General features: G+C 56.7%; 1 protein-coding gene across 10 annotated transcripts in view; it reads right to left on the bottom strand.

Moving 5' to 3' along the window:
- KCNQ4 (potassium voltage-gated channel subfamily Q member 4) overlaps positions 1-12,432 on the bottom strand; it is an 84,330-nt gene that overhangs the window by 24,134 nt on the left and 47,764 nt on the right. For 9 of the 10 annotated variants that reach the window (XM_050932418.1, XM_050932420.1, XM_050932419.1 and 6 more), the window contains exons 4-9: positions 11,541-11,716; positions 10,519-10,644; positions 10,297-10,407; positions 9,461-9,556; positions 7,225-7,313; positions 3,241-3,396 (exon numbers count right to left, since the gene is read on the bottom strand). In XM_050932418.1, coding sequence (XP_050788375.1) covers positions 3,241-3,396; positions 7,225-7,313; positions 9,461-9,556; positions 10,297-10,407; positions 10,519-10,644; positions 11,541-11,716 — 754 coding nt within the window. The remainder of the gene's footprint in view (positions 1-3,240; positions 3,397-7,224; positions 7,314-9,460; positions 9,557-10,296; positions 10,408-10,518; positions 10,645-11,540; positions 11,717-12,432) is intronic. The other variant, XM_050932421.1, reaches the window with a different exon arrangement.

Here is a 12,432-nt window from a genome sequence, read left to right as displayed (position 1 = left end):
GGGTGCTTCACAAGCATCGTAGACAGGCTGTGTATTGGCCAAAATAGTGCTCGGCTCTCACAGGCCAGGGCCTCCTGCTCCATTCTCTCCCATCCAGCTGAGCAACCGCTGGCCAGCGTCCTCCATGGTGCATCTCCCTGAACCTCCCGTTGCCCAGGAGAAAGTTCCAATATGGAAATTCTGGGGGTGGGTTTCTTCCAGCTCCTTAACCCCAGAGTGGAAGGAAAGTCTGCAGGAAAATCTTCCATTCCCCAGCTTTAAATTCATTTTCATCCTAGCCCAGGGCTCTGCAGTGCTGGTATTTACTAGAGATGGCCAGGGGACACTCTGGAAGCTCAGAGTGCCACTTAGCCGGGCCCCAAAGCAAACGCACAAGTCTCCGTGTTTAGCCTGATTCCACTTCATGACGCTAATGGAGTTAATAGACCTTCCAGCTCTCCTGATCTCCCCACCCCTTCTGCGGACTCTGGATTTATGCTCATCAAATGCCCCACTCCTAATGGTGCTTTCTAGAGAAAGGCCCCTGCCCGCTTTAACCAAAACCTGCTTCAGATGAGTAAAGGGAGAAGGCCTGGCAAAGAACATTCCCCTCTGTCCGCCCAGCAGGTCAGCTGGAGTCGGGGAAGAAAACTAGGAGAGGAATTAGGACCCGGTAGGAGTAAAGCCCACGGGAGTGTCCATTACCCTGTGAGGCCGCTAGAGAACAGCAGGGGAATCACATGCTCGGGATCTGTGCAACCCTAACCCTCGTACCCTGCGCGTGGGGATGAAAACACCTCGCAGCTGACCTGCTCCCCCAAGACCAAACCAGCTCAGGACACTTGGGAGAAGAGATTTCCTTGTTCCCAGGGAACAGCACCTCCAGTCACACAGGGAGGGGCTCCCCAGAGCACTCAGCCCCCCCCCCCCGCCCCCAATTTCAATGGGAGCAGAGTTAGGCCAATGCCGAGTGCTCCTGAAAATCCCTGCCGGCTTGTCCTCCAGCCTGTGCGCCTGGCCTACCAACTCGGTGCTCTGAGCCCAGCAGGTCCCCTTCTCCTCCATCCCATGGAGCCGCTGGTCATCACAGCTAGCTGCCTCTCACTCCACAGTGCCAGCTTTACCTCCTTTCTGCTGCGATTACCACAGCACTTCAGGCCCTACCTCAGTACCCACGCGACTCCTAACCCAAGGGGAAGCCATGTTGCCAGAGCGGGAGAGCCTCCTTCCTTCCTAGCACCCCTCAAGAGACCACTCCTGCTCACGAATTAATCTCCACAGAGCATCCCTATCTATGTACACACCATTACACAATGTATTAACAATAATACATAAGCAACCAATTAATCTCAGGCTGCAATTCCACTGGGGGGTCATGGAGACATCACAAACCATGAATACCTAGCACTTTTAATACCTAGCACTAATACCACCTAGCACATTTCATCAGGAGATCTCAGAGCACTTCATAATCTTTCAATGTATTTATCCTCATGGTCCCCCTGTGAGATAGTCCTTCCCACTTAGCCCCATTTCCCAGATGGGAAATTGAGGCACAGAGGGACTATGTGACTTGCCCAAGATCACACAGGAAGCCTGAGACATAGCAGGGACTTGAACGAGGTCTCTCAAGCCACCCTCTAGTGCCCTAATCTCTGCACCGTCCTCCCTCTCCACTGGGAGTTTCAAATGCAAGTTCCGTTCTACAGCACATGGGAGCTGACCTGCCTTGGTATCTGCCACTAGGAGCCTCTTCGAAGAGAGGCTGAAGAGACGTTTGGAAAAGGACACAAGCAAGGGGAGATACGTGAGTGGTAAAGAAAGTACAGACCAGCATAGTGCAGAGGGCAGTGCAATTTACCCTTTCCCATAATGCCTGGGCAAGGAGGCACTCAGTGACACGGAAAGGCAATGTGGGGCATTTGCTTTTTCCCCATCATCAGGTGTTGGCCATGGATAAGGGAGTAGAAGGGCCAGCTGTCTGTTCCGCTGCGTTGACACATACAGTTCTTGGAGTTAGCTAGAATGTATCACATGTAAAACACATTTATTCAGGGTGTGCACCTGGACATATGCTCGGGTCACCAGTTTAAAATGTCCCGAGTGATGTTACTGCACACGAGGTCGGTTTGAACGTTGTGAGCGATTCTGACTGTATGACGCTGCGTAGACCCTCAGAGTCCGTCTGAGGTGTGACTGCAGCTGGAGCAGACAGACCTACGCTAGTTTTAACTGCAAGATGCACGGGCATGGGCTTCAGCAGCTCGAGTACCCATAGACGCCGACTCTGTGGGTGCGCTGAGGTTGGAGCACCCATGGGGAAAATTTAGCGAGTGCTCCGCACCCAGTGGCAGCCAACATCCCTCCTCCTCGCCTCCTTCTCCCCCCCCCGAGCGTGCCGTGTCCCTGCTCCTACTCCTCCCTCCCAGCGCTTCCTGCCCCCCAACAGCTGTTTGGCGGCGCTTAGGACTTTCCGGGAGGGAGGGGGAGAAGTGGGTACGCGGGCGCGCTCAGGGGAGGAGGTGGAGACGAGGTGGGGACTTGGGGGAAGGGGATGGAATGGGGGTGGGGTGAGGGTAGTGCAGGGGTGGGAAAAGGCGGGACAGGGGTGGAGCCAGGGGTGTGGGGGTCGAGCACCCACTGGGCGGAGGGGAAGTTGGCGCCTATGCAAGGACTCAGGCTTTGTGGTGCACTTGTACAGCCCAAGCTGCCACGTCAACATTATGATTTGTAGCTATGCCAGCCTGGGTGTGTGTCTATCCAAGCTGCAATCGCAGTAGCATAGACTTACCCTAAGAGCATCGGGAATACTAGTTATTTTGGGCCACGGGGATCCTAGCACCTCAGGCATTGGATTTGGATTCTGGATTCCCCCAGGGTGCTGGAGAGCCCCTGGGAACACAGAACACAGCCAGGTGGATTTGGGGTGATCTGTGCACGAGGGTATGTAACACTCCTGTGTGAGTTGTCTGTGAGGACTGAACCTGTGACCTTCGAATCTGAAAAGCACAAGTCTCTAGTGACTGCACTGAATGATTAGATCCATCAGCAGACACACAAACCTCTATACATGGTCCAGCCACTACAGGGAGACCAGAAGCCAGCCGGGGGTACACCTGCCACCAACACGGACAAAAGCCAAACCATGCTCAGGAGACAGGAGGAGAGCAGCAGTGCTGGCGACACACACACGCACAGGGCCAACACTGGTGGGGGAGAGACAAAGGACACACCAAGGAGCGGTAGCCGGGGGCACCCTACCTTTCCCCAGAGCAAAAAGCAGGGGCGACGGTTTTCTGGCCAGAGGTGAAGGAGTGATATGGCGGTGGGGCTCCGTCAGGCAACCTTTTCACCTCTGAATTCCTAACTCCTCCGTTGCGGACTCGGTGCAAATGCTCAAACATAAGGACCAGCTCTCTGGGGGTGGGTTCAAATAAAAACATGGAGAAATTAAACCTTCCAAGGCAAAAAGAAATCAAAGCCACATTAATGAACAAAGCAGGGATCCAGGCAGGCTTAAAGCAACCCCCCTCCCTGACTTTAAAGACAGTTTCTTAGCAGCTTCCATCAGGCCTTTGCAGAGGTCAAACTGGGCCAGCTCATGATAACTTGGGGAGGAGTGGGGGGCTGGTACATTCCTGTGCTCCACAATCTCAGCTTTCATTTAAAAAAAAAATTAAGCCTCTAGCCTTATGGCGGTGAAGATATCCCTCAAAACGTGACATGAAGGAATACGATTCTATGTCTGCCTGAGTCTGCAGACAGCCTAAAACAATAGCTTTGAGAGAGCTTCCCCATCTAGCTCAATGAATTGTTTATTCTGAAGCCTAGTGATAGCAGTTTAAATGTCGCCTTTGTTAAGTATATCACAAGAAAGAAGAGGAATGATCTAGTCACAAAGATTTTCACAATCTACAGTGAGTGGCGTCTCATGTTGTCATGAGTGGGCAGAGGTTGGAAAGTACCACCATGTTTTCAGGGGTTTGGCTGCAGGCAGACACAGTTGGGTCTGTCCCAATTTTTCAGTGCTCTGCACAAACTCAGATGACCGTGACATGTTGCTCATGCTGCATGTCTGAGAAGACCCTTTGCACAGAGACGTCAATCGTGCAATGAAACAAACGGGCCTGATGCGGCTCTTGCTCACTCCAGCTGTAAATCAGAAGCAGCTGCACTGCTGGAAATCCAGCATCGGGGAGCGGCGGGGCAGCCCCCCTGTTTCTAATACTCTCTCCTGCAACCGACCCGATGTAGAATTCTGGCCCCGCTTATGCCTGTGAGGGGGGCACATCACGCACCTTAGAGCACAAAGCTGAGCTTGCAGGGCAAGATCTCGTTTTAACATGATACAGCTGATGTTATAGACTCTAGCTTTGATCCAAAGCCCTTTGAAAGCGATGGAATGACTCCCATTGATCTCGAAAGGGTTTTGGTCAGGCCCCCGGGTGTCTTAATGCCACTCACTGAATGACTGGCAGACCTGGCAGCATTTTGCATCTTCCTTCTGTAGGCTGTCTCTCTTAGGTACTTGAGTCGCTCTCAATCTTCCAGATATTTATCCTCACCACACCACAGTGCTATGGTAGAGATGGGAAACCGAGGCACGGGGTAGCTAAGGAACATGCCAAAAGCTCACACAGGAAGTCTGTGGCAGAGCAGGGAGTTGAACTATCCTGTCACAGGGCCCTTCTATCTCTCTCAAACTGCGAAATAGCATGACAGCATAGGTACAGTTTGACTTCTATATTTTGGGGGGCAGCTCCAGTCAGGCCAATGGGGCCTCATGTTGGAGGACAAATTTTGTGCCTGCCTGAAGCTTGCAGTTGTGGGGGACACAACACCTCCCCCGGCCCCTTTAAAAGACGCCTGTGCCTGAGAGATGCTGAACTCTGGGGAAGTTTGGATCCAACTCTGGGCTTCACCGCTGTTGTTTACTTTAAAAACAACCCCCACACTAGAGAGTCTTCTGAACGGGACGGGCTCAGAAGTGACAGAGAAGCTAATGGGGATTCTAACGGATGGCAGTTCTTCGCAGCTCGGCACCTCGGGTTAATTTCTGAGTCGTGGTGCCGCTGGGAATTGAGGGATTTGTGTTTCAGGCTGCGAAGAATTCTGTCTTTGTAAAATAAAACCAAGGGTCATGGCAAAGAAACAAAACCACCCACTGTAGTACAAAGCAGACAAACCTAAATCCATTGTCAGCAGCAGAAAGGGAGGGGGTCAAGCTCGGGGGCAGGAGGGGGGATGTTTCCTTCCCTGACTCAAGCATGTTGGTGTAAAGTGGGGCCATTTCATTATTTGCCTAATATCAGTGTGCTTGGCACTGTACAATTGGCAACACAGAGTGAGACCCTGCCCTGTACAGATCAGCAACACAAATACGTGGTGGATGGACACAACTGGACAATCCAGATGCAACGACGATTCCGGGTGTTGTCTCCCTACACAACACTATTTCTTAGCGTCAGAGGCCTCCGGAATTCCCCTTCCAACAATGTATTCCTAGGGGATGCAGGAGGAAGAGCAAAGGAGGTGGGTCAATTTAACAGGGGAGGCAGCGTCCATGGATACCCAAAGGGTCTTCACCTCCTTCCTCTCTTACGCAGACATTGTCTTTCCTACTCTGCCCTCCCACCTCCCCACAGGTGACACATGGGGCTGGCCTGCAGCCAGTCAAGCCCAGGTCTCAGAGCGCTGAGCAATCCTCCCGGCTCCAGCTAATTTCAACAGCAGCCACCAGAGGAATCCGTCCACTTCGGTCCCATCACCAGCAGGGCTCCAGCTTATCTGGGAAACGTTATGGGAGGGGGGATAGAGATAGAGCGGGCAGGGCTGGAATGGATGCAGCGGCCACGGGTCTCCAAAGGGAGTGGCCCCTGGGGGTGATGGAGGATGATGGAGGAGGAAATCAGGAATTTTAGCAGCCGCTCCATCCCACGCGTGCCCTGCAGAAGACAGAGGATGATGCGGGAGAGCAAAACTGATTTCGCCCTATACGGATGGGCTGGATAGAAAGTCCAGCTCCACCTCCCACTCCCAATCAATCTTGATGAGAAGGGACTCCATCCTGGGGAAGCTATTAACTGCAAAACCTTCATTTGGCAACCCAAGCACCCTATTCCTCCCCCTCCCGCCCCACCATTAAGTTAAGTTAATTCCTGTCCAAAGGAATTCTGGTCCTCAGGGCTGTGTATACAGATTCGATGGGCTGGCAGGCTGGCACAGGAAGGGTTAACAGAAATCTCAGCCTGACTGCGTTACAGGTGTCGGACCATTAAGCCAACATAGGGGCCTTGAGCCCGGTTCTGATCGCACCTACATCCGGGTTACTCCAGAGCTATGCCACCAACTTCAGCAGGACAGCTCCCATTCAACTCCAGTCTAAACAGGGGAGAACCGACACTGGCTTGCAGCGTTTGACATCTCAGCTCCAGGGGTGCCTCGAAGTCTGGAATCATAGACCAAGATCCAGCCCGGGCCCCACTTCCCCACTCTCCTCCCCAAAAAGGATGCTAGGAATTCTACCATTAGAAGCCCACAGCACATGCTTCGGGTGAGCCGGTGGGGTCTTGCCTCGTTAGGCTGTGGCATACATGCCTGATGGCACCTGCTCTGATAAACTGCGCTCTCTGGAAGTGCAGCTGAGCATCACGGTCACGTGACCACTTGTCAAGGCGCAGAGGTTCCTGCGTTCTCCCACACGGCCGTCTCTAGAGAGACTGCATCTCCAGAGAGCGACCGGGGTGCACTGGCTCTGGAATTTTGATCTGTCATGACGCTGAAAGAGTTAACCCCATCAGCTAACCCAGGACTCGTCCCTCTCCCTGCATCAACGCCCATGGTGGATAATTCTGCATCCTGCCTCAGTGACCCCCACAGCTTTTCTGGGGAAAGCAATGGGAATCCAGCCTCTGTAGCAGCACAAGGCATCTCCACCACCTCTGCTGTGCCCGGCAGCCAGAAGGCTGGCGGGGAAGGTGGTGATGAGCAACACCAGGCTATGTACCCAGTTCCTGGGGCAAAGCTGCTCACATCCACGCTGCTCCCAAGCCCTGCTGGGTCATCCAGTGGGCAGGGCCAAATCCTGCTCCCACCTGCCCTCAACAGACACGGAGGCAATTGACCTTCAGAGCCGTGCATACACCACTGCTCTGGGAGGAGACGACTGCTACATGGCAGGGACCACCCTTTCCCCTTTCCCCCACAGCACTCGGTCTGTGGTCACCCGTGTGGCGTGGCACCTACCTGAAGGATGGGAGAATGCTGTCATAGTAACACCAGGTGGCGGTCAGGTAGGCTCGTCTCCCGTCTGTCGAATACAGGCGCCAGGCAGCCTGCACCAGAGAAAGAGGGATGGTGTGGTAGACATGGCACAGCTGGAGGTGCCCATGGAGGAGACAGCAGGAACTGGCAGGGCAGAGCGAGGTGCTGTTTGCAGGACCGAGGGGCACTGGCAGGGCTGTGCCAAGGGATGCTAAGGGGTTGGTGGGTGAGTGAACGGGGAGCCCAGGACTGGAATAGTAGTGAATGCTGCAGGGTCAGGCCAGAGGTGGCTGGGCACAGCTGTGTACATGGGAGCTCGCAGGATCTAGGTCGGCTGCTGCAGGCAGGAGTTCTCATCCTGGCATCTCATAGCAGCTTTGTCCTGAGCTGTGCTTGGCCCCACAGGCTCTCTGAGGGCATCAAAATTCAGTCCCAGCTCCACCCCACTCCCTTGAACAGACCTCGATGCAGGGATCCAGTTCTGCCCGAGCAGCAAACAGCAGCTGCAGGCCGCGAGTCAGCACCTCCTGCTGCCACCTGGAGCCCAGTGAGCCACAGACCCCATTCCTGCCGCTGGTGCAGCACCCCCTGTCCTTGGACGGTGCAAATGCCTCTGCCCCAGCCGGATGCCCAGGCTGTGGGCTGGGGAACAATCGAACTGGCTCAGATCAGACAGACCAAGCGCAGACCCGGAGGCCTTTTGGGGGGTCTGTGTCTCAGCCAATCGGAGGGCAGCACAGGAAAGAGTGGGGTCTGTGGGGGGAATCCCCCTGGTCATTATAATACTAGGGTTGGGCAAATTCCGCTCCCTCCCAGGGGCACTGCGGGGACTGCCAGGAAAGCAGAGCCAGTGGGAAGCTCTCCTGGGGCTTCACTGGGCACGAGTTGGGGACAGCGCAGGACAGAGCCGCAGGGCCTCCCAGAGGATTCAGGGGGCCTGGGGCAAAGCAATTTTGGGGGCCCCTTCCATAAAAATAAGTTGCAATACTATAGAATACTATATTCTCGTGGGAGCCCCTGCAGGGCCTGGGGCAAACTGCCCCACTTGTGTCCCTCCCCGGGCAGCCCTGCATAGTCCCCGCAGCAGCTCTGCCCGCGCCAGACATGCTGACGTGAAACTGGCGTAGCTGGAGTGGAGAACCAAGCCCCCTGTTCTTCTCACCCGCCCCCCAGGCTAGCCTCTCGCTGAGGCTTCAGGTAACACTCCCAAGAAGCTGGTGCCATTAATTAAGGAGCGATCACAATGGGGAGCCTTATTGGAGACCTCGCGGCCTCCCATCTGCACCCATGGCACATCAGCGCCTGATGAATGCCGGGCAGCGATGGGTTATTGGGGTGGGGGCGGGGGGGTTGCGGTGTGTCCTGGTGCTTGCTTTGTACTGCGGGGCGACAGGCAGTTGGGCCCTTTGTCTCGCCCCGTGCCCAGCTCCATTAATTAATGTCAGGCTTTTTCCTTCCCCGCTGCCGAGATGAAAGGAGGAGCAGGGCTGCATTCAGAGGGCCGGGGAGCTGTGAAAGCCGGGGCCAGCTGACTGTCTGGCAGTTGCAGATAGACAAGGGGCATCGGGGGCTTCCTTTTGTGCGCCTGTTCTCTGAACTGGGGAGATAAGGAGGGATTCTAAAGTTTCACTTCTCTAGCAAGCTGATCTAGACAAGAGGACTGATTTGCCAGGGCCACCCTCCACAAGCGCGAGGGCTTGGCTACAGGCATGGCGAACCCTCGCCAAGGTACATGTCAGATGTGCTGAAGTGTGCAAATGCGGACGGAGGGGCTCTGGCAGAGCTGTGTGCATGGAGTGCCCAAGGCTGGAAGAGCAGGGGGGCTGCAGATTGAGGGGTATCTGCAGAGCTGTACTGGCCGGGGCAGAGAGGGGGGAATGCAGGATTGGGATAGCTGTGGAGCTGCAGATTGGGCTGAGGGGGATCTGCAGAGGTGTGGGGGCTGGGGCACCAGATTGAGATAGCAGGCGGTGCTGGGCTGAATGCTCAGATTGAGAGGCATTGGCGGAGTTGTGTGTATATGGGGAAGAGGAAGTCTGGAATAGCAGAGGGGCCAGGCCGCATGTGTGGATTGAGGGGCATCCGCAGAGCTGTACTGGGAGAGCTGGGGACGACTTGCAGACTGAGCTTGAGGGCCATCCGCAGAGCTGTGGAGTGACTCCAGACCGAGGTGGAAGGTGGGGTTTCCCCAGGGAGATGTGCAGGTGTCCCACGGTACCTGGATCAGGTTCGCTGCCGGCGTCCGCCTCTTCTCAAAGTGTTTCTGGCGATGCTGCTCCTGGACTTTCAGGGCAAAGCCGGAGCCCAGAATTCCCTGCAGGAGAAAGGGGCCAGTGTGCATGAAACAGGACCCAGAACCTGCCTGGCCCTGTGCACCAGCTAGACAAACTGCAACGACACAGTCTGATCCCCACAGGCCTGCGGGGTCCTAAGGAAGCATCCCTCTGTCACCCCGGCATGAGCACAGACCGCTCAGAGTCCAAACTCGCCAACGCCCTCTGTCTGGCTAACAGGACGATCCACTCTTTGGGAGTGAGCAAAGATGTCTCCCCCCCACCCAAAGTAGGACTCTGTTGGCTTTGCCAGACCATCTCTCCTCCCACAGGGGCCTGGCAGCTCCAGAGATCAGCTGGGAGCCCACAATCCCTCGCTGGAGACACTGGGGCAGGAGGGGTATGGGGTGCCACCGTCCCTGCAGTGCCGTGGTAGGGCATTGCTCTTCTCTTGAGGGAAGGGAGGGAGAGAGACAGAAGGAGGAAAAAGGGGACAAAAAGAGAAAATAGGAAGGAAGAGAGGAAAGAAAAGTAGGAAAGTGAAAAGAAAATGAAGGACGAGAATGACCAATGACATCTCCATGGCAGGGTCTGTTCTGGAGTCTTACCCACAGGGCAGTGACCCTTTAAGGAGCACTGAGGCGGGGAGGGTACTTCTAGCTGTCTGCCCTCTCCGGAGCAGCCCCGGCTGCCAGCCTGAGCTCCTAAGGTCCCCGAGGCCTGGCTCTCCCTCCCCCTGGCAGCGCCGGGTGTTACCAGGATGCCACAAGGGGCTACTCACGGCAGGCAGAGCGAAGAAGGAGATTCCCAGGAGTGCAAAGCCGGCCGCCAGCACCCTGCCCAGCCACGTATTGGGGGTCTTGTCCCCATAGCCGATGGTGGTGAGCGTGATCTGCAGGGGAAGAGAACACAGAGAGGCCTTGACGGAGCTCTCCTCGCCCCCCCTCGCCCCCAGCCCATGCCACCCCCCCAGTGAGAGAGGGGACTCTGCAGCCACACTTACCGTGCCCCACCAGAGCGAGTCAGCGTAGGTGGCGAACTCCGTGTTGGCGTCTTTCTCGGCCAGGTAGACAAGGAAGGAGGCGAAGATGAGCACCAGGAAGCCGATGTACCAGGCTGTGATTAGCTCCTGCCACAGGCAGACGAGGAGGAGAGGGGACGAAAGCCAAGATGGGGAGGAGGTGGGTGAAGGCCCAATACACGACACAACACAATGCAGTGTCCCCTCTGCAGAGTGCCCCAGACGCAGCCCCACTCGCTACTGGCAAAGGACAGAGAGGATCCAATGGCAGGGAGCACTGGAGGGGGGTGGGCAGACTGCCAGCCTGAGCTCCTAGGGACCAGGTACGTGGAGCTGATCTCACCCAGCAGCAGCTGCAGAGGAGAAGGCTCCTGTGCACACGTTGGAGAGGCACAGAGAGGCCGCCGGTGCTAAGTGACTGGAGGGAAACGTTCCACGTGGTTGACTGGGGCGAGCCCATGGGGGAGAGGGGGGCTGGGTCAGTTTCGAAATGAATGGGGAGAGGTAGGAGGTTAACAGGGGAAAAGCTGAAGGATGGCTCAGTGGTGAGGGTGCCCTCCTAGGACTAGGGAGACCGCTGGGCTCAAGTCTCTACTCTACCATAGACACCCTTGTGAAATCCTGGACAAGTCACTCTGTGCCTCAGTTTCTCCCTTGGGACTATGGGGCTCATAGCCCTGCTGTGAGGTTAAATACATTCAAGCCTGGGAGGTGTTCAGCTACTAGTAACGGGGGCCATAGAAGGAGCCAGTCCAGACCTACCTGCACCGTGCGGGGCTAAAGGGGGAGCACTGGACTAGCAGGGGTGCCACAGGTCAGGGCAATGGGGAGCCCAGGCCTGGGTAGAGCAGGGGGCTCTCAGCCAGGGTGGAGTGGCAGTGGCAGAGCTGGATGCACCAGTCCATGCTGTGCCCAGCTCTGCCCTGTTTTATCCCTGCCCACCTCCCGTGGTGCCGACGCTGAACCCAGCCCTGCCCCCGGGCCAGCGCCCTCCTCCAGCTCACCTTGCTGTGGGCATAGACCACTGAGCCCAGGAGCTTCCAGGTGCCCCCCCTGCGGTCCATGCGCACCATCCGCAGGATCTGCAGAAAGCGCATGCTGCGCAGCGCTGAGGTGGCAAAGATGTTCCCCTGCGTGCCGGCGGCAATAACGGCCAGCGAGGCGACGAACACGATCAAATCTGCGACCCAGAGCACAGGGAGATGGGCGAGGGGTTAGCTGGCTAGCAGGGTGGCAGGAATGGGGGAGGGGTTAGCTGGCTAGCAGGGTGGCAGGGACAGGGGAGGGGTTAGCTGGCTAGCAGGGTGGCAGGGACGGGGGTTAGCTGGCTAGCAGGGTGCCAGGGATCGGGGCTACCTGGCTAGCAGGGTGGCAGGGACGGGGGTTAGCTGGCTAGCAGGGTGCCAGGGACGGGGGTTAGCTGGCTAGCAGGGTGCCAGGGACAGGGGAGGGGTTAGCTGGCTAGCAGGGTGCCAGGGACGGGGTTAGCTGGCTAGCAGGGTGGCAGGGATGGGGGTAAGCTGGCTAGCAGGGTGCCAGGGACGGGGGTTAGCTGGCTAGCAGGGTGCCAGGGACGGGGGTTAGCTGGCTAGCAGGGTGGCAGGGACAGGGGAGGGGTTAGCTGGCTAGCAGGGTGGCAGGGATGGGGGTTAGCTGGCTAGCAGGGTGCCAGGGACGGGGGTTAGCTGGCTAGCAGGGTGGCAGGAATGGGGGAGGGGTTAGCTGGCTAGCAGGGTGCCAGGGACAGGGGAGGGGTTAGCAGGCTAGCAGGGTGCCAGGGACGGGGGTTAGCTGGCTAGCAGGGTGGCATGGATGGGGGTTAGCTGGCTAGCAGGGTGCCAGGGACGGGGGTTAGCTGGCTAGCAGGGTGGCAGGGACAGGGGAGGGGTTAGCTGG

Source organism: Gopherus flavomarginatus, chromosome 22 (genome assembly GCF_025201925.1).
Source record: "Gopherus flavomarginatus isolate rGopFla2 chromosome 22, rGopFla2.mat.asm, whole genome shotgun sequence".
Lineage (NCBI taxonomy): Eukaryota > Metazoa > Chordata > Testudines > Testudinidae > Gopherus > Gopherus flavomarginatus.
This window is presented reverse-complemented; position numbering and strand designations above follow the sequence as displayed.